This window comes from Onychomys torridus, chromosome 20 (assembly GCF_903995425.1).
Source record: "Onychomys torridus chromosome 20, mOncTor1.1, whole genome shotgun sequence".
NCBI classification, from domain to species: Eukaryota; Metazoa; Chordata; class Mammalia; order Rodentia; family Cricetidae; genus Onychomys; species Onychomys torridus.
Window position 1 is genome coordinate 40,491,163 of NC_050462.1, and position 22,741 is coordinate 40,513,903.

The 22,741-nt window shown below is 44.5% G+C and overlaps 1 protein-coding gene across 1 annotated transcript in view; it reads left to right on the top strand.

Moving 5' to 3' along the window:
• Positions 1-22,741, top strand: part of C20H12orf56 (chromosome 20 C12orf56 homolog) — a 41,014-nt gene that overhangs the window by 1,659 nt on the left and 16,614 nt on the right. Inside the window, exons 2-4 of the mRNA XM_036169641.1 lie at positions 5,871-6,030; positions 11,830-11,902; positions 21,347-21,734. Coding sequence (XP_036025534.1) covers positions 5,871-6,030; positions 11,830-11,902; positions 21,347-21,734 — 621 coding nt within the window. The remainder of the gene's footprint in view (positions 1-5,870; positions 6,031-11,829; positions 11,903-21,346; positions 21,735-22,741) is intronic.

The following is a 22,741-nucleotide window of genomic DNA, read 5'->3' on the forward strand; positions in this document are numbered from 1 at the left end:
ATCTATGCCATTATTTCCAGGTTTTTGAGCTAATTTAAAAAATTAAATTGCCTTTTAGGGGAAAAACAGAGTTTAAATACACCTAAGGTCTTTACAGGTGTTTGGTATGGCTCATCTCAAAGTTTCCTAGAAAGTTTGGGCAAGCCTGTCTAAAGTGCTAATGTTTTCATTTAAAACTACTTTATTTTATTATTTTGTTTTGTTTTGTTTTGTTTTTTGGGGGAACAAGGTTTCTCTGTGTAACAGTCTTGGCTCTCCTGGAACTCACTTTGTAGACCAGGCTGGCCTTGAACTCACAGAGATCTGTCTGCCTCTGCCTCCCAAGTGCTGGGATTAGAGGTGTGCGCCACCACCATCTGGCAAAAGCTACTTTTGAAGGCATACTCTAGAGTTCTGTGTTGTATAGACTATACAGTTTGTTAAAGTCTTTCTAAGGCTAGACACATTCTTTTTCTTTACATTTATTTTTTTATTTTTATTTGTGTGGGTTCCCAAGAGGTCAGAAGAAGATGTCAGATTCCCTGGAGCTGGGGTTACAAGCAGTTTCCAGTTTCCAGTGTGGGTGCTGGGACTCAAACTTGATATTCTGTAAGAGCCTCAGGTACTCTTTAAGCACTGAATCATCCTTCAAGCCCCTAGATACATTAAAATAATATTTAAATATAAAAACTATTACATATGTGCAAATAAATATGTGTGTATGTGTGCATGCATGCTCTGTGGAATAATATTCTTGTACACTGTAAAGATTTGTTAACTCTAATTGGTTTAATAAAACACTGATTGGCCAGTAGCCAGGCAGGAAGTATAGGCAGGGTGGCCACACTAAGGATGATGGGAAGGAGAAGGGCAGAGTCAGGAGTCACCAGCCAGAGGCAGAGGTAGCAGGAGATGAACATGCCATGCTAATAAAGGTACCACCATGTGGCAAAGCTAAATAAAATTATGGGTTAACTTAAAATGTAAGAGCTAGTTAGTAACAAGCCTGAGCTATTGGCTGAGCATTTAATAATTAATATAAGCCTCTGTGTGGTAATTTGGGAAGTGGCTGCTAGGTATTTGAGAATAGGCAATCGGGACAGGAAAACATCTACCTATGTGTGTGGTGCTGAGTGCATGGACCTGTGTCTGCACAGGGAGGCCAGAGGGATGCATTGGATGTCTTCCTGTATCACTTCCTGTCTGCTCCTCTGAGGTGTGGTCCCTTCTAAAACTTGGAGCCCATGTCTTAGCAAGCTCTGGAGACCCTCCTGTGTGAGGCACATTTTTTAAAATGACAAATAAAACCACAGAGATCTATGACTTCCCCATGAATTAATTCCTCAAAGCTAGCGAGGAAGGTTCTGCCGACCCCAGCAGCCCTTGCCCCTCCTCCCTTTTTGGCTTCTCACTCTTGTCTCATGACTATGTGCCCCTCAGTGGTCCCAAGGCTCCAGGAATGAGAATAAAGGATGACGGCACGTGCATATGAAATCGTCACAATGAAACCCAGTATTTTATATACTAACTTAAAAAATAATTAAAAAAAAACAAACTAAAATGCTTATCAGTTCAAAAAGATTGGGGATAAGAGTGGGGCTGGAGAGATGGCTCAGTGGCTGAGAGCACTTGCTGCTCCTGCAGAGAACCTGAGTTTCGTTTTCAGTACCCATGTGCTCACAGCTACCCATAACTCCAGCTTCAGGGGATTCTACACACTTTTCTGACCTCTGCTGACACCTGCACTAATGCATGTGCACACACACACACACACACACACACACACACACACACACACCACACCACAAGTACACATAATTAAAAATAAACTAAATCTTTTGAAAGAAGAATAAAATATGTGACCAAGAAATGGTGTAAAATTTTAGTTTTGTTTGGAAAAACAAAAGATACTTCTTCGCAGTAAGTTATCACAAAGGTGGTTTTCCCAGAGCAAAATTTATCCATTACACTCAGGAAACTCGGCTGCATGTTCTGTGTTAGTAGTGGTGTGGTGGTTTGGATGAAAATGGCCCCCATGGGCCGGTAGGGAGTGGTATTGTTAGGAGGTGTGGCCTTGTTGAAGGAGGAAGTGTGTCACTGGGGATGGACTTTGAGGTTTCAGATGCTCAAGCCAGGCCCAGTGTCTCTCTCTCTCTTCCCACTGCCGGTGGATCCAGATGTAGAACTCTCAGCTCCTTCTCCAGCACCATGTTTGCCTCCATGCTTCCTGCCATGACAATAATGGACTAAACCTCTGAACTGTAAGCCAGCCCCAGTTGAATGGCTCTCTTTATGAGAGTTACCATGGTCATGGTGTCTCTTCACAGTACTAGAACTTTAACTAAGATGGGGGGCTGCGCATTCCTGATTTTTCCTAATCAATCAGTCAATCAATCAATCAATCAATACGATTTTCAATTGGGTCAAACTCAGGCAAGGTAAGCATATGTCTGTAGTTCCACTACTTGGGAGTGCAGGCAGGACGGCTAACAGGACTGAGGGCAGCTTGTTGTATGTAGTGAGTGTGGGACCAGCCAGAACGAGACAGCAAGACCCCATTGCAAACACAACCCAGCACAACAAAACAAACATGTAAGAAAGTATGTGGCTCAGGTTATATTTAATAATAGGAAAACAATAGGAATGGGAGACATTAGAGTAGTTATCATCTCTGGGCTGAGAATTTGAGGCCAAAACAAAAACAAAACAGAACAAAAAAACAAAACCCAGGGTGTAAGAATCTGAAGTGCTTGTGGCAGAGTATCTGTTGGGTGGCAATACGGGACTGTTCATTCCACTTCTGTAATTTTCCCTCTTTCTCATGTTATCCTGTTTTTAATTTTAATTTATTTATTTATTTATTTATTCATTCATTCATTCATTCATTCATTCATTCATTTATTTAGCTATGTATTTATTTTTGGAGCTGAGGATCGAACCCAGGGCCTTGTGCTTGCTAGGCAAGTGCTCTACACTGAGCTAAATCCCCAATCCCTTGGTTTTATTTTTTATGGTCTGATCATTTATTTGTTATTTTTGAAATTAGTTAATTAATTAATTAATTAATTAATTTCAAGACAGGATTTCTCTTTGTAGCCCTGGCTGTCCTGGAACTCAGAGATCCGCCTGCCTCTGACTTCAGAGTGCTGGGATTTAAGGTGTGTACTACCTCTGCCCAGCTTTTTTTTGTTTTTTAAACTGTACTTGGACTTAGAAGTGGAAGCTCTTACTGGGGATAGCCTGTGTCTCTCGACAATATGCTCCTGGCATCTTGGCCAAAAGTTTTAGCACATTCTGCAGCGTCCTCCTGCTTGTCTCTTCAGAGCATTCTATCAGCATCTATGTTGCAGGATGTGGAGTAACAAGACATGGAATCTTGGGTGCTTTGATCCTTGGCTTCTTACCATCTTTGTTTAAGGGTTTTCTGATAATGTATCGGACTTTATCTACTTTAGAGAGAATGGAAAAAATGTTGGATTCTGCTAGTTCTTTTGGAACCCAATCATTGAGGAACAGTATTATCTGTCAATCCAGGACTATCTCTCTCTCTCATATATATACATATATGAGAAATATATATGTATGATATAATATGAGAGATTATATATACATATACACATACATGCATGCATACATGCATACATACATACATACATACATGCATGCATACATGCATATTAACCAAGTTGACATCACTGAGACTGACATCCACAATGTGACAGACCTGCATTCCCACTTGTAGTGATAAGTTCCTCTGGTCCCAGCACGCCTCAGGTCCCACAGCTGCTTATAAAATAAAATAACCACTCAGAGGCTTAATATTATTTATAAACTGTATGGCCTATGGCAGGCCTCTTGCTAACTAGCTCTTATATCTTAAATTAACCCATTTCTATTAATCTCTGTTTTGCCATGTGTTCCATGGCGTTACCACTCTGCTGGCATGTTGCTCCTTGAGTGGTGGGCTGGTGTCCCGCCTTCCTCTTTCCTGTCTCTCTCCTTGGATTTCCCACCTGCCTCTAAGCTGCCTTGCCATAGGCCAAAGCAGCTTGTTTATTAACCACTGGGAACAACACATATTCACAGCGTACAGAAAGACATCGCCCAGGATCCCCTCTCCAGTTCACATTAGTCTCTAACCACAATGCCCTTCACTCAACAGCAGGCATATTCTGCTGTGAGTCGAGATGCCTTGCTTCATGGGAAAACCTTGTATATTATTCCCATCACTGACTGGACCACCCAACTGTAAACGGAGTCTTTTCTCTGTCTCGCTATCTGCAGCCACTTCCAAATAATCACTCAGGGGCTTCTATTAATTATAAACGCTTGTCCAATGGCCCAGGCTTATTACTAACTAGCTCTTACATTTAAAAGAACCCATTTCTCTTCATCTATGCATCGCCCTGTGGCCTGTGGCCTACTGGTCCTTTGGCACCTTGCTCCTTGCTCCTGGAGTTCCATATTGTTCTAAGTGACCATGTGGGTCCAGGGATCTGAATTCAGGTCCTCTGCGACAGCATTCAGTGCTCTGAACCTCTGAGCCGTCTCTCCAGCCCTGCTATTTCCTTTCTGTATTTGTGAAGAGAGAAGATGAAACCGCGTGATATCAGGAAGAATTTTTTATCTCAATTCTTAGTGCTGGAGAAGTCTGTAGCAGAGTCCCTCCTGAGTTTTGAATGAATGGTTTGGGGCATACCTCTAATGATTCTCTGCTTTTGTCCTTGACTTTCCAGTCACATACACTTGCTGCTGGTCATTAAGTGAGATAGGTTAATAAATAAAAGTTCCAAAAGGATACATTGAGACTTTTTTCTTTTCTGGTGTTTTTTTTTTTTTTAAATTGGCAACAGAGCACTTTGGAGAAAGAACAATTTCTAATGCTTGAAACCTAGATTCTGTATTCACAGACTAACTATTGTGGCTCATTTTCTCCTGAATAGAAAAGTCCAAGTTTAAGCCAATTAACCACACAGTTTTGAAACATTTTCTTCCCTAAAGAATCTATTTTCAGCCGAGCATGGTGGTGCACACCTTTAATCCCAGCACTTAGGAGGCAGAGGCCGGCAGATGGATCTCTGTTAGTTCAAGGCCAGCCTGGTCTACAGAGCAAGTTCCAGGACATCCATGGCTGTTACACAGAGAAACCCTGTCTCAAAAATTAAAAAAAAAAAAAAAAATTATTTTCAAAATTAAGTTGAAAGGCTGGCAAGAAGGCTTAGTGGGTAAAAGCATTGCTATGTGAGCCTGGCGGCCTAACTTCCACCCCCAGATCCCACCATGAAAGGAGAGAAGTAATTCCTGAAAGTTGTTCTTTGTCTTACACACACACACACACACACACACACACACACACACACACACACACACACACACACACGCACACACACGTACACCCACTCACAGATACAAACACATACCCACAGATACCCCACATAGACACACACATTCACTGACACACACAAATATACCCACAGATACACACACCCACACATACAGAGACACAGATACACACACATGTACACACATACACCTTAAAAACAACAGTGTACATGCACACACACACACACACAAAGTGGAAATGCACACAGACAGACACCCTTACACACACATTAAAAACAATGAAGTGGAGAGGGATGTGTTTTAACAAGAACACCATTGCTATTTATTGAATAATCCTGTAGTGTAAATGGCCTCTGTGGCCTGTTGTGTTTTTCGTAGGAACCAGAACAAATAGAGGAAGAATTGAGAACAAGAAGAGAAAACGTGCCCTGGTGGAGAGTTGTGAAAACAACTCACATTAAACTTGTCCTTAGTTTTATTTTATGGGGGATTTATTTTCGCCAAATATGTAGGCGTTGTGTTCAATGAGATCAATTTTTTTTTTTCAGATTGACGATTACCCAGAATTTTTGAATTCGCCAGATAGAGAAATCAACCAGCACATTCGTATTGTGTACTCTTCAAAGGTCTTGAAAAAAGAGTGTGGGAAACCCAAAGGCGTGGGGAAATTCCTATTCCCACTCCACCACAGCAACGTGACCAAAAAAGGTAGGCAGTCCATGACACAGGAAAAAATCAGCTGCCTTTTCTTTTCTTTTTTGAGACAAGGCTTCTCTTCCTTTTGACACCCACAGATTTGAAAAGTGTAGCGGTGAAGAGAAGGCTTGTCTTGGGTCTAGACTATCCACTGGCCATCCTTCGAGTCTTGGGCCTCCCAGCAGGAAGGGATGGTCATTCCACAGCTTTTGTTCTTCAGAAATAGTGTTTGGACCTGGGTGTGGTGGCACCTGCCTGTAATCTCAGCACTTGGAAGGCTGAGGCGGGAGAGATGCAAGTTCAAGTCCAGCCCCTGTCTAAGAAAAGCACAAAGACAAAAGAGAGAAATTGCTGTTCACGTGTCCCCAGCAGCAAAGAGGTAAAACAAGTTGTGTTAGAACTTTTTTTTCGAGACAGGGTTTCTCTGTGTAGTTTTGGTGCCTGAGCTGGAACTCACTCTGTAGACCAGGCTGGCCTCGAACTCAGAGTGCTGGGATAAAAGGCATGTGCCACCACCGCCCAGCCGTTTTAGAGCTTTTGAAAAGACTTAGTATCTAGAATGGAGGTTAACTCTGGCTGTGGCATGGGCAAGGGGGATTTCTAACCAAGAATCACAATGGGGTCATTGGATAGAAAACTATTAAGAAGAAGCATCCAAGTCATGGGCATTCAGTCAATTTGACCAATCAGGATTCTTACTGAAAGCAGGTTGGGGTGGTCAGATGTTACCTGGGGAAATATGGGAGATGAGGAATCAAATCACCATATATCCTTGCAGGCCAGCAGAGGGTGCCAGATCTCATTACAGATGGTTGTGAGTCACCATGTGGTTCCTGGGAATTGAACTCAGGACCTCTGGAAGAGCAGCCAGTGTTCTTAACCACTGAGCCATCTCTCCAGCCCAAGAATCAAATCAGATATACAGAATGACCATAGATAGATGAAGGGTTCTGGGATTCTTAGTTTTGAGATGTTTTGTTTTTTTTGTTTTTGTTTTTGTTTTTTTGCTGTATAGCTCAGGTTTGTGGTTGAGAGTACTTGCTGTTCTTACAGAGGACTTGGGTTCAGTTCCCAGCACCCACAGGTGGCTCAAAGCCATCCATAACTCTGGTTCCAAGGGATCTAATGCCCTCCTCTGACCTCCATGGGCATCAGACAGAGAGGTGGTGCACATACATACATACATACATACATACATACATACATGCAGGCAAAAACACTCATGCACATTAAGTAAATAAATAAATAATAAAGATGATTGCACCCTTAGCATAGAAGGAGACGTTGGAAATGGGGGTCTGAGGTGACCCGTGGATAAGCCCTTCTTTGAGCACCCAAGTAGAGCAACCTACTCACTGTCCACTAGACTCTACTCCGAGTCAGGAAGAGAGCCTTCCAGAGTGTCAGGCAGCTACCCAGTGAAAGGAAGCCATATGATGTTTTTCCCTTTAATGGACCAGCAGCTCTGCACACGGATAGCTACAGCATGGAGACTGTTTGTCCCAGGCATAATTAGCAGGGTAATGAAACCCCTGGTGGCTCACTGGGTCTCTTGTCACACTAATTAGGGTATCGAACTGGTGTTGCTTGCCTTAAATGCATATTCCACCTGCCTACAAGCACCGTTTTCTTGGCTCTTTTTCAGCATGGGTAGGAATGTGAAAACATATTAAAAGATAAAGTGGGTTGAAGTTCAGTGAAACTGAAATGCCCGGAAACTTGGCAGACGATATTAAACAGTGAAGAAATGATGTTGTGTACTTGTGCGTGGCTAATCACAGAGTCCCTCTGTCATCTGTTCTTTACTTTCTTTTTGTTTTTATATCTGATACATTTTTCAGCAAGCTGGCCTGGAGTTCACAGAGATCCACTTGCCTCTGCCTCCTGAGTGCTGGGATTAGAGGCGAGTGCCACCACCATTCCTGGCCCCATCTGACATTTTTGTGCAGATGTCCTTTGAGACATCATCCTACCACCACCACAAGAAGAGATAGATGGTACACATTAAAAGATTAAAAACCATTCATCGTGCTAACATTGATGTTCTCTGCATTTTCTGTTGTCCTGTACGCTGTCTGGTTAGGGTATTCCTATATTGTAGGACCCCATGGTTCACCTCCTGTGGGACTCTGTGGTTCACCTCTTAGATGCTGTTATGTGGTCCTACAGTAAGGGGTGGGCTCACACCTCTCTGACCAGCTGTGTGAAAACAGTCATTACCAAAGTCTTCCATGTTAAGGATGATGTCATTCATGCCAAGAGAAGCAGCAAGCATTAACTACTGAGAAGTTAAAGGGAATCATTAGGACTGACGCCAGCCTCTTGGGGGAAAGCCCCGGGAGTATTTTTATCATATGGCAAAGGTGTTCACTCTCCAGTCACTTTGATTATCTGAATAAAGGAAACTCCAAGTACAGATCATCTATAGTAAAAATATTCAGTTTAAATCATTAGACTTGGTTGTTAGGCCCTGCTTTTTCCAGGGATACAGAGAAAAAGCAGTTTTGCTTCATGAGCATGCCTGTGTCCTTATGTGGGCCACAGCCAGCATTTGGAATTTTCTGTGTTTAGACTCGGAGTGGTTATTAAACGTGACTCATCAGCTTTCCTTTACTGACCCAGTTTATCTGAGGTGAAGGAACTCTGAGGTAAGGCTTAGTTTGGTGCACGCTCTCTGTCCACGGCCAGCTGTTCCTCATGTTTTGGGTCTTGGCATGGCGGCATGGGGTGAAAAGGATCATGGTAGAGCAAGTTCAGGCCAGTCCAGAAGGGTAGAGACAGGTAGGAAGGGGTTCAGGTCCCGATATCCCCTTCATGGGCATGCGTTCATTTATTTCTTCCCAGTCCCCACCTTGTGAGAATTCTACCACCTTCCAGTAGCTATGCGGGCTTAGGAGTCGGCCCTTGGGAGACACTGGGGCCCAAACTATAGCAATCTCTGCAGAAACAATACCTCTGGCAACAGAGTAACAATGATGAACCCTTCTCAAGTTCTGGAATAGACTGGACCAAAGATTAGTTTTGGGTACATTCTAGAGCAGCAGCAGCAGCAAAACTTACTACAATCATGGACACCGAGTTACATCGAGTTGAATTATGTCTAACAGTGCCACATTTGGCCATCGAACGGGAAGGCTGTTGAGTAACTGAATTTTGATTTGGGTTTAAACAGCTCCATGTGACTAATGGTTCACTGTCATAGCCCCAGAACCACAGAGGGCATCATAGAGACTTCAATTAAAAAACAAACAAACAAACAAAAAAACAAAAACAAAAACAAAAACCAGACTCACCCCCAAAGCAGAGTGAAATATAACTTAATGAAATGGAGCAGAATGAGATGTGGTGGCTCATGCTGTGGAGGCAGGAGGATCAGGAATTAAAGGTCACCCTTATCTTCGTAGTGAGTTTGAGGCAGGCCTTAGCGACCTGAAACTCTGTCTCAAAATGCAAAAGCAGGGGCTGGAGAGGTGGCTCAGCAGTTAAGAGCACTGACTGTCATTCCAGAGGACCCAGGTTCAATTCCCAGCACCCACATGGCAGGTCACAACTGTCTGTAACTCCAGTTCTAGAGGATCTGATACCTTCACACCAATGCATATAGAATAAAGGCTAATTAAATTATTTAGAAAGAAAGAAAGAAAAAATCCAAAAGCAAACAACAAAAAAAGAAAAATCCACATCCAGTGTGGTAGCACGTCTGTAACCCAGCACTTAGGAGGTAGAGGCAGGGGAATCATAGCAAGTTCCAGGCCAACCTGGACTACATAGCAAGTTCCAGGCCAGCCTGATCTACATAGCAAGTTCCAGACCAGCCTGGTCTACACAGAGAAACAAGAACAAAAGAAATAGAAATGAAACAAAAAATTTGTATGCATCTATATTTGTACATACACGCACACATGCATGCGCACACACATACACACATATATGTAAACTAAAACCTAGTAATTTCCTAAAGCTAGTGATATAGGGAAGATCTAAAATTGGAACCAGGCTTTGGGGACTCTCCCAGGTCATTCAGCTTGAATGTCTGCACAGGAAGAGGACTTTTTTTCAGTATAATAAATCTCTTGCAACAGAGAAAGCACACTTGCTGTTCCATGGTCTGCTGTGGTTTCTGTGATAATATGACAGAGCACTTAAAGGGAAGGACTCATTTGTCTTACAGTTCCAGGCTACGGCCCATCACTGGGAAAGCCAAGGCAGGACCTTGAAGCAGGTAGCCACACCCACAGGCAGAGAGAAGGGGCATGCACGCATGCTCACACCCGGATTAGTTTTTCCGTTTTTAAGTCCAGGACCCAAACCCAGGGCATGATGCCGCCCACAGTGGGAGCGTCTGTCTTCCCAAGTCAGTTAACATAGCGAGACAGTTTCCCGCAGACATTCTCACAAGCCGACCTGAGACTTCCTTTCCAGGTGATTCCGTGTCAAGTGGACAGTCAAAACTAGCTGTCACAGAGTCTCTTCTAAAAAGTGTCGTGTGTTTGTGTGTGTTGTACAAGTCTGTGTGTGTGGTATATGCACATATTCCACTGGGCATATGCATGTATATACATACATGTTGAGGCCAGAGATCTATATCCAGTGTTGTGGAATATTATTTTAACTAGGCAAAGATGTGATACATTTGCTTATGCTGCAGAATATTACTTTAACTGTGTAAAGATGTGCTACTTCTGTTTCGGCTTCATGTGTTTAATGATGTAAGGATGTATGTTTAATGATGTAAAGATGTGTGGCATCTGTTTCACCTTGCCTGCCTAAGGCACCTGATTGGTCTAAAGAAGAGCCGATCAGCCAATAGCTAGGCAGGAGAGAGGATAGGCGGAACTGGCAGGCAGAGAGAATAGATAGGAAGAGACCTCTAAGCTTGAAAAGAAAAGAGGAATGAGAAAAGAAGAAGAGAGGAGAAGGAACAGGAGAGGATGGCGGAGACGCCTGGGGTAAGACGCCAGGCAGACACCATCCAGCCAGACACAGAAGCAGTAAAAGTAAGATATACAGAAGTGAGAAAGGTACTAAGTCCCTAGGCAAAATGCAAAAGAGAAACAGGTTAATTTAAATTAAAAGAGAAATGTGCCTAAGCTAGGCCGAGCATTCAAAACTAATAAAAAGCCTATGTGCCATGATTTGGGAGCTGGTTGGTGCCCTAAAAGAAAAGACCTGGTATGTATTGGGTGTCTTCCTTGGTTTCTCTCCAACTTACTTTTTGAGACAGTGCCTCTCACTGGACCTGGAGTTCACTGATTCAGCTAAGCTGGCTAGCTGATGAGTTCCAGGGACCCTCCCCACAACCCACCTCCCAGTGCTGGGGTCACAGACACAAGCCACTACCCCAAACTTTTACATGGGTGCTGGGGATCCAATCTCAGGTTCTTGTGTGGCAGGCTCTTTGCTGACTGAGCCGTTTCCCAGCCCCCTGAAGAACGTTTTCAGCTGGGTGGGACTACGGACATTCCATCCCAAATCCACTGGGCTAGCTGACCGAAGACTCGGCCTCTAAGCCATTTGCCCTGCAGAGAACGGAATCTCTTCAGGATTTGTTGATCTTGCCTCTACCCACAGACTTGAGTCCCTGGTGTCTAGATCAGGCATTCCACCAACCACAGAAGCAGATCAACTTCTACCTCACTTCTGGGTAGGGAGTACAGTCTCCTGTCCCCGTTACAAACGAAGACTTTGAGCCAACAGGCAGTGACAGCTGCACTGGGGTTGTTGTGTCAACCTTGAATGACATTGGGTCCTCATGAACTCAGACTGTTTAATTAATGACCACATTCCTTTTTTTGTTTGCTTGTTTTTAAGTCAAGCAAGATAATAATGGACCTACCTTTTGGAGAAGAAAAGACCCCAGGAGTCGGAACGAATCCTCTCTGAGGTGAGATTATTTTAAATTGCTGATCAAAACTGACATTGGAGTTTGCTTTTAAAAAAAATGCATTTATATATATTATATGTGTGGTGTGTGTGCATGCGAGTGTGCAAGCGCAAGTGTGTTTGAGAGTGCATGCATGTGAATGTGTGCATGCATGTGAGTGTGTGCAAGTGTGCGTGTGTGAGTGTGCACGTCCTAGTGTGTGCACGTGAATGTACCACAGTGTGCACATGGAGGCCAGAGGGTACCTTGTAAGAGTGGGCTCTCTCCTACATTTCTTGGTTGCTAGTTGGTTAAATTTAGGTCATCTGCCTTGGCGGTTGTTACGTTCCCCTGCTGAGCCATTTTACTGGCCCTCAATTTAAAAAAATACATTTTTCTCCTACTTGCTATAGACTCGTTCTGTGTATCTCATATATACAGCAATGAAAAAAAAGTATCTTGAGAAAACTTTCCCAAATTAAAATCTAGTTAGTTAAAATAACACAATATGATATTTTTCATTATCATGAACTATATAGATGTCACAATGTCACTTTAATAGATTAAAGTTGAATTAAAAATAATTATTGACCTTAAACTCTGTGTGGAGCAAAATGTTAGGACTTGTAACATTTCTTGTGGTTTTTCTTTTTCTTTTTGAGACAGGGTCTCATATAGCTAAGGCTGGCCTCTAACTCGATATGGAACTAGGGATGGCCTTGAACCCCTGATTCCCTTGTCTTGACCTCTCTAGTATATAGATTACAGGCCCCAGCTACCATACTTTTTTTTTAAATGCTGTGGTGCTGGAACTCAAATCCTGGACTTTGTGCATTTGAGGCAAGCACTCTTCCAAGTGGTCTCTATCCTGAGCCCCGAGCCCTATAATGGATCCAAAGGCAAGTGAGGCATAGTTCTTGCCTTTGAGAAGTCTAACCAGGTTTCATCACATCTGCCTGGAAGTTTATAGTGGGAAATATGCGACATGCTCCAGATGAGGCAATGCAATTTGTCTAAGAGATTTAAAGAGGGGAATAATTACATTGAGCTGTGGGGAGAGGTCAGGATTCCAGGTGACAGTTGGGAATGGGATAGTTCCCCAGGAGATGGGCCATCAAGGAGAGTGGATGTGAGGACTGGGGCAGATAATACATGGAACATGAATTAGGTTGTGGTGGCTCCTCTGGATTGTCAACTTGACCCATCAGGGAAGAGACCTCAACTCAAGAACTCCCTCCATCAGATGGGCCTGTGGGCATGTCTGTGGGGGCAACTTCTTGGTTGCTAGTTGATGCAGGAAGGCCACTCCACTGTGGGTGGTACCGTCCCTAGGCAGGTGGTGGGCAGGCCTGGGCTGTGTAGGAAAGCTAGCTGAACGAGCTGGATGAGGTTGTTCAGTAAGCAACATTCCTCCATGGTTTCTGTTTCAGGCTCCTGCCCACAATTCCCAGGGAAGGGCTTGTCCCCTTCAAGAGTAGACCAAATGAACCCTTTTCTCCCCTTAGTCCCTTGTGGTCATAGTATTTATCACAGCAGTAGTAGAAAGAAAACGAATACAGGGTATCAGCAAGTAGTCCTGTGTGGCCTCAAGATAGAACATGACGGCAAAATTGGGCTCGTAGTTTGGAAGGTCTTTTTAAAATTTTTTTTTTAAATGTGTGTGTGTGTGTGTGTGTGTGTGTGTGTGTGTGTGTGTGTGTGTGTTTCCATGGAGGCTAGAAGAGGACATGAGATACTGACTTCACTGAACATGAAGGAAATGTTGGTGTACATTTTAAAAAGATGCTCTCTTCTCATAACTCATACTATCACACATGGAGTGTCTAGATCAGAAAGAAGAAAAGTACTGGATTCTAAGAGCTTCCCATGCAGAGATAGAGGAGAATTTGTGTGGTAGGAAATGCACATTAGCACAAAATACTTGGACAGACACAGTGACCTCCTGCCTGGGGAGTGTTGGAAGCCCGTGGTCTGCAGGACAGGCTCTTTCTCATTTCACTTTCTGTCTTGGGTTAAACCACCTCCAAGTGTTCTTCTGTTTTCAGAAGGGTTGCTATTATAGCAATGATACACCATGACCTAAAAACAACAACTCAGTGCCTGAGTCCATCTTCTGTTGCTGTGAAGAGACATCATTGACCACCACAACTCTTATCAAGGAAAGCATTTAACTAGGGCTGGCTTACAGTTCAGAGGTTTAGTCCATGATCATCATGGCAGGAAGCATGGCGGCATGCAGGCAGACATGTGCTGGAGTAGGAGCTGAGAGTTCTACCTCTAGATCTGTAGGCAGCAGGAAGAGATGTTATGGGGAACCTAAAGGGAAAAACTCTGGAGAGGTCTGCGTAAGTCAAATGGAGTCTTTTCTAACCACCGGTGGGTGGGACTGTCTCAGGCAGATGAAACAGGCCTGACTTCCAGTTGGTTTGAGGTTTTTTTTTGTTTGTTTGTTTGTTTTGTCGGAGCTGAGGACCAAACCCAGGGCCTTGCACTTGCTAGGCAAGCTCTCTACCACTGAGCTAAATCCCCCACCCTCTGGTTTGAGTTTTTAAGAGCAAAACCCCACACTTTTGAGTATACAAGAGGCCAGCATTGGTTATGGAAGTAGAAAGATAACAGTTAAATGGTCAGGCAGTTCACCTTTAGCTCAGGGTCCCACTGGATAGGAATTTAGGGCTGGTCTAGAGACCAACTTGCCCACGATGGTTTTAGCACTTAAAGTATTCTTAGAAATACTTTCATGAGGTGGTATAACGGTAAGGGAGGTCCTCCCCAAGACACAGCCAGACATCAAAGGGGTGTGCACAAAGGAGATTTATTACCCCAGAGGAGCAAGTGGGGATGGGGGCGGGGCTGCAAAGGTGGACCGCAAGCAAGCAGGAAAAGCAGGTGTTTTTGCCAGGACTGAGTTTTTAAGGAGAAAAAGGGGAAGCCTGTCTAGGGTGAGATAGTAAGTTCTGACAGGATGTATTAGCCAACTAATGACCCTTTGATCATTGGACCCTGGTGTTTTGTCTCAGTAATGAGTCACTGGCAAAACAGGGAATGGACCTTGGTGGCTAGCTCCAGGGATATAATCTAATGAAACCGTGTCTCAAAATTTAAAGGGGTTGGGGACTTAGCTCAGTGGTAGAGCATTTGTCTAGCAAGCGCAAGGCCCTAGGTTTGGTCCTCAGCTATGGGGAAAAAAAAAGGAATTTATTGAAATAACAGGGGTGACTTGTATGATTCAACACTCACGCAAAAGGTAGGAAGGTAGAGACAGGGATAGCGTTCTCTCATCTGTTGATCTAGTCAAACATGTCCTAGTTACTGGCTTTTGTGTGCACTCTTGGGTGAGCAATGCTCAGCAAAATCAGCCAGAGTTAGAAGTGAACCCTAGTGATCCAGGAAAGGAGAGAAGAAAACCAGGGGGTTGGTATGGATGGCTCTGGGTGTGTGGGGCACAGTTCTCTGCTCTGATGTTCCTTGGTCAGCCTCATTTTTCTCTCACTGTACCCTTCATAGGGCAGCGAAGTTTGAAACACATTTTCCAGCTCCCACTAGTGGACATGGGCCTATCCCCATTTTGCATTAAAATTTAAAAGTCCCAGGGAGGGTTTGTGACTATCCCACTGGGATAGCTGGCTGAGAACTCCCCAGCAGAGACCAGAGGCTCTGAAAACACGACAGCTTATGTGTGCCACATGTGGAATCGGGCAGTCTCTAAATGAAGGGCGTGGGGACAAAGTTGCCTATTTTCTGAGTGTGTTCTAATAGTGTCATCTCTGTAATTAAACATCAGGATCAGAAACAAAAGGCAGGCTGGATGAAAACACTAATTAGAGGGACGAAGGATGCACACAGGGACAGAGCTCTGCACCACCTCTTCGATGTAGGCTGAAGCCTAATTATGAGAAGCTGCCGGTCAGATGGATGCTACTCTCTTGGGACATCAGACTTACATAAGTGTGATCATTTTTCAGGATAGTAATAAACAACAGGCCTTCAAGCCCCCAAGGGATGGAAAACAGACTAGATTAGTGTGTGGGTTTCTCTTTCCTTAGGATAAGGAAACTATCCACGTTATTAGTGGATAGTTCTGCGTATTTGTAGATCTTACAAAAGAAAACACAGGGAGGTATTTTATTTTTAAAAGATTCACTTGTGTATGAATGAGCCTTTTTTGTGGGGGTGTGCTCTTGCATGTGTGGAGGCCAGAGGAGGATGTCAGATGTCCTCCTTTGAAACAGGGTCTCTCACTTCACCTGGAGCTAGGTTGGTGACCAGCAAGCCTCAGGGATCTTCTTGTCTCTGTCCCCACTTCCTGATGCTCTGGGGATCCTCCTGTCTCTGTCTACCTCCTGAGGTTCTGGGGATCCTCCTGTCTGTCTCCCAGCTCCTGAGGCTCTGGGGATCCTCCTGTCTGTCTCCCAGCTCCTGAGGCTCTGGGGATCCTCCTGTCTGTCTCCCACCTCCTGAGGTTCTGGGGATCCTCCTGTCTGTCCCCACCTCCTGGGGTTCTGGGGATCCTCCTGTCTGTCCCCATATCCTGGGGTTCTGGGGACCTTCCTGTCTCTGTCTACCTCCTGAGGTTCTGGGGATCCTCCTGTCTCTGTCTACCTCCTGGGGTTCTGGGGACCCTCCTATCTGTCCCCATCTCCTGAGGCTCTCGGGATCCTCCTGTCTGTCCCCATATCCTGGGGTTCTGGGGACCCTCCTGTCTGTCCCCATATCCTGGGGTTCTGGGGACCCTCCTGTCTGACTCCCAGCTCCTGGGGTTCTGGGGACCTTCCTGTCTGTCCCCAGCTCCTGGGGTTCTGGGGACCCTCCTGTCTGTCCCCAGCTCCTGGGGTTCTTGGGGTTCTAACTCAGGTCACCACATCTGTACAGCTCTTATCTTCTGAGCCATCTCCTTGGCCTTTTTTTTTTTTTTTTTAATTTTTTTAAAGAAAGTGTCTTCTGGCCTGGTGAAGAGTTTTGTAAACCTGGGATGAAAAGCGAGCTCTCTCATTGTTAACAGAATCTCGGATTGTTAAGCAGCTCAGGTTAGAGCACCCACCTTCCTGGCCGCTGTTTGTAGAGATGCCCGGTGAACACGTCTGTGCAGTATCTGTAAGCTGAAGGCGTGTGCATGACATTATGTGGCCCACATGTTTAAAGGCAGACTCTGTATATTTGGAACATATGACATGTGACACATGATCTCAGATGATGTGGTAGTAGCAATATAGACTGTGGGTTTCTTCACACAAGGCTTTGGATATGTACTTCAGACTTAAGCGACAGTATGTCTCACATAGATGGGGCATCTTGCTGTTGCAGCTCCGTAGACCGAGGAACTTGAACATCCAGGGCACAAACCCCATGCATGCAGAGATGCTCTGCCTTCTTTCGACTGTGTCCATGCTTGCTTCCTTCCCAAGACTCCATTGCAAGCACATCCTCCTTAAATTGAACAAACATTACAAAGCAAGAAAGGAGGGAATCACCGGGTGGTGGTGCACCGTGCACGCCTTTAATCCCAGCACTCGGGAGGCAGAGGCAGAGGCAGGCAGATCTCTGTGAGTTCGAGGCCAGCCTGGGCTACAGAGCAAGTTCCAGGAAAGGTGCAAAGCTACACAGAGAAACTCTGTCTTGAAAAACCAAACCAAACCAAACCAAACAAACAAACCAAACCAAAACACAACAAAAAAAAAAAAAAAAAAAAAAAAAGAAAGAAAGAAAGAAAGGCAATCATGTTGTGAGGGCAGAACTCACTGGAGAAATGACTCAGTGATAAGAAGGCTTGCTGCTCTTGCAGACAACTGGAGTTTGCTTCCTAGCATCGGTGTTGGGTGGCTCACAACTGCCTGTGACTCGACCTCCTGTGGTTCCAGTACCTCTGTAGGGCCTCTGGGGTTACCCACACACATGTGCACATCTACACACACAAGTAAAAATAGAATCAATCTTTTAAATTAGGAATGAATACAGTAGAAAAGATTAGCACTTCATCTCCCTTTGTTTTTGATGATCGTAAGGTCCTTTTCTTTATTCTGAGTATTCCCAGTGATGGCAAACATTTTGGAGACCGGCTTTCTTTCATATGTATTGGATTTCCATAGTACTGTGGTAGTACATAGATCCGGGAGACAAAGACTCAGTAATTGCTGGAATCCGGTCACTATGTGAATGCCAAGCACTCAACAGTGTTTGCTCACCTCAGTGTATGTTCCCGACAGCTGCTTGACCTTCCCTTTGAAACTCAATGCCTGTACACACCCTCAGTATTTACAGCGCTGCAGTGTTACCCAGAGAAACTTCTTTGTGACCTTTTCATAACCACCATATACATGTTGTTATTGAGTTAAAATGGCGGCTGCCTAAATTTTAAACAAGTAACTGTAGCCACCGACTTTAAGGTTCGGAGAGGGAGTCGGAGATTGGAACTTATCAATAGTACCATACAGATAAGAATGGATGCTGTTGGTTTAAAATTACCCTAAGTCACGGCTGGAGGGATAGCTCAGCAGTTGAGATCACTGACTGCTCTTGCAGAAGACTCAGGTTTCATTCCCAGCATCCACATGGCAGCTTGGAACTATCTGGATCTCCAGTGCCAAAGGATCTGATGCCCCCTTCTGGCCTACGCTAGGCACACATGTGATGCACACATATGTAGGCAAAACATATATATATAAAAAATAAAATATATATTAAAATAAAATAGTAACGGCTGGAGAGATAGTTCAGTGGCTAAGAGCATTGGCTGCTCTTCCAGAGGTCCTGAGTTCAATTCTCAGCAACCACATGGTGGCTCACAACCATCTGTAATGAGATCTGGTGCCCTCTTCTGGCCTACAGGCATACATGCAGACAATACACTGTATACATCATAAATAAATAAATCTTTTTTTAAAATGCTAAAAACAAACGAACAAAAAAAACAAAACAAAACAAAACCCAAACCTAATCTAAGAACGAATTAAAAAAAAAGTGCCTTTCCAGTTTGGTGGAGGTTCTCATCCTATGAGAGAGAAAGGTACCCTGGCTTTAAAAAGGTCAACCACAGGCTGAAGACATAAAGAGTAATGTTAAGAGCTGTCGCTTAAGATTCCAGTGTTCTGGGCTGGAGAGATGGCTCAGAGGTTAAGAGCACTGGCTGTTCTTCCAGAGGTCCTGAGTTCAATCCCAGCAACCACATGGTGGCTCACAACCATCTGTAATGAGATCTGGTGCCCTCTTCTGGAGGGCAGGGATACATGCAGACAGAACACTATATTAAATAATAATAATAATAATAATAATAATAATAATAATAATAATAAAGATTGCAGTGTTCCAAACACTTTGTAGATATTTCCCTGTCTATTCCTTACAGAAACCCTTGTGATTGGTGCCACCATTACAACCTTATTTTTAAATTAGGAGTTCAGGGCCAACTAAAGGTTCAATTACCACCTTAATATTATTTGTGTGTGCGTCGCTGTGTGTATACCCATGCATGTGCAGTGCCTGTGGACACCAGAAAAGGATGTAGGATCATTAAGCTGGAGTTACAGGTGGTTATAAGCCATCAAGTCATTGTGAATTCTGGGAACAGATCTCTGGTTTCCTGAAAAGCCACAGGTAGCTCTTAACAACCGCTGAGCCGTCTCCCCAGCTCCCCCAAAATTTAAAGATATAGTTGGCTGCTTTTGTTTGTGATTCTAGAACCAACCACCACCTCATTCTATGAAGTAAAATTATTCTGATGAACGGAGCAGAGAAAGGTGAGTTTTAAGGCAGAAAAAGACCAAAGAAAGCAGACCCAGAAAACAAAGTCTGCCCTGTGCTTCACAGCATCTGAGGAAGGAGAAAGCGGAAGGCTGTCCTCCGATGCTGAGTGAGGTTGAGTTTGGTTTCAAGGCCTTAGCATAAGTGACTCCATTCCGGCCTCTGCTGGAGCTTCATACAGGAGGATAGTCCAACGCAGCACCTGCCCTTCATGCAACCATGTGGGGGAGAGCCAGGACCCCTTTGGGTCTCACAAGATGACTTTCCATCCTGGGTTTCTCTCTCTGTCTCTCAGCTTTTCCAGCTTATTTGCTCTGTGGTGAAGTACATAAAATGGAGTGGGGTGAAGAATAGATACTGTAAAGGTGGGACACTGATTCTGAGGAAAGGGGCTGATAGTATCAGACTTTACTAAGACATCAGAAGACTGTGAGCTAAAGAAAGCATTAAAAGTGAAAACCCTCTCTTTAAATCTTTATCTGCGTTTTTTCTTTATAGGATCCATTAACAGTTATAATGAAAGAACAATCGGGTTAAAATAAATTAAAAAGTCCTTGCAGTACAAGTATTGAGTCTCCAAGAGGGCCCAAAGTGTCCATCATAAAAAATACCATTGCAGGGCATGGTAGTGCAGAGGCAGGTGGATCCCAGTGAGTTCAAGGCCAGCCTGGTCTACATAGCAAGCTCCAGGCTAACCAGTGCTACATAGTGAGACCCTGTCTCAAAAACCAAAATAACAACAAAAACTGAAATCTAATAAAGTGCTTCTTTGTATGTGTGGTGGTTTGAGAGATAATGACCCCCCAAAAGGAGTGGCACTATTAGGAGGTGTGGCCTTGTTAAAGGAAGTGTGTCACTGTAGGGGCGGGCTTTGAGGGCTCATATGCTCAAGATACTGCCCAGTGTCTCAGACCACTTCCTGCTGCCTGTGAGTCAAGGTGGAAGAACTCTCAGCTCCTTCTCCAGCACCATGTCTGCCTGCATGCTGCCATGCTTCCCGCTGTGATGACAATGGACTGAACCTCTGAAATTGTAAGCCACCCCAATTAAATGTTTTGCTTTATAAGAGTTGCTGTGGCCATGGTGTCTCTTCACAGCAATAGAAACCCCAACTAAGACAGTATGACATTAGTAGGGTTTTTATTTCTGAAAGCAAAAAAGCAGCGCACTAAGAGATCGCCACACTGTAATTCCGTTAGTCAGTAGCAACAGTAAGTGCATTAGTTACCTTTTCCATTTCTGTGATGGAACACTTGACAGAAATGACTTAAGGAAGGGAGGATTTATTATTGCTCATGGTTTTAGACCTTTTGGCCCACCATGGAGGGAAAGGCATGGCAAAGTGGCTCAGTCTTTGGCATTGTGTTTAGGTGGCTGTTCACATTGCGGTAGACAAGGGGACAGAAAGGCGGGCCAGAACCAAGGCCAGGCATGGCTTCCAAAGGCCTACCTTTGTGACCTACTTCTAACATCCAGACCCCATGGCCGACAGGCATTATAACCTTCAAAATGATGCCATAGCCAGAGAGTAAGCACTCAGCAGGACACTTCAGATCCAACCCATCCCAGCTACTGAGGTCTGGTCACTCCCTTCTCATGATGAGCATTGCGTTTACACGAAGGTAGTTGCTTTCAGAGTCACTGACTGTCCAAACTGGCGGCTGGATTCTCTTGGTTCCTCACTGTTCAATTCCAAGCATCACATTTAATATTCCTTTCTACCCCCAGGTCCCACCAGGCGAGCAGCATGCCATTCAAGGACTCAACACCCTGTCCTCCAGACCTCACGCTGTCCCTTCCTGGCCAAGGTACCTCTCGGCCTTTACCTGCTCTCTCCAGGACTTTACAGTCCACAGCAGCTTCTGCCTGCTCACCGCCTTTTGTGTCAAGCACTGAACAGCAGGAGCCTCCAGACTACAAAGACGCCCCAAAAGAAATTCCTCTCAGGTTGGATGGGAACAGAAATGAGTGTCACGTAAGAAATTCTCTCCCAGCTTCTCCTTCACACAGCAGCTCCAGCCTAGAGAAGGAGGAGTCGGAACTCCACCTCTATGTTATCTCTGAAACCTCATCAATATTTCTGCACTTAAAGAGTTCGTGGAACAACTACATTATAGTAAGTGCCCTCACAAGGTAGCCCTTTGTTTGTTTGTTTGTTTGTTTGTTTGTGTTTGTGTTTTTGTTTTTGTTTTTGTTTTTTTTGAGACAGGGTTTCTCTGTATCATCCTGGCTGTCCTAGAACTCACTTGTAGACCAGGCTGGCCTCGAACTCACAAAGATCCGCCTGGCTCTGCCTCCTGAGTGCTAGGATTAAAGGTGTGTGCCACCACCACCTGGCCACAAGGTAGCCTTGACCTCAGTGTGTTTGCTTTTCTGGGGGATGGTGGCGGGGATGGAGGTGTGTGTGGCAATATGCTTTCCTGTTCTCTCTCTCCATTTTGGGGATTTAGCCTTGGAATTTAATGATTGTTGTGAAAGATAGGAATGCACAAGACAAGTAGGGGAGATTTTCTTCAGGTGTTTGCAATAAGGAGAAGTGCTTATTAATGAATAACGTCTTGGGGGCTGGAGAGTTGACTTGGCAGTTTGGAGTACTGCTGTACTCCGAGGGCCTGGGTTCTATTCCCAGCACCCACAGGGCAGCTCATAAACATCTGTACTCCAGTTCCAGGGGATCTGATGCCCTCTTCTGGCCTCCCCAGGAACCAGGCATGCATGAGAGAGGACCTGGGATTTTGAGGAGGCAAAGACAGTGGTGACTGAGTCTTTCCAGGGGGTTTCACAATTAGCCAGGTGGCATAGAACTCAGATAAAATTCATCACTGTCGATTGATATGTTTCTGTATTTCCTTTTTTAAAACCTTATTGTTATCATGTGCATGCGTGTGCGTGTGTGTGTGATGTGGGAGGGGCACACGCGTGGAGGACAGCTCTGTGGAGTTGCTTCTCTCTTCCGTCTTGACGTAGGCTCTGGAGACGGGACTCGGGCTGCTGAAACAAGTGTGTGCACGCGCTGACCCGTCTCCAAGGCCTGCTCTTATGTTCCTTATTGCACCAGCCTAACAGCAGCTGGGAGGACTGTTCTTGTCTGGATGTTGTCTAAGTCTCTGTCCTCCCTCCCTC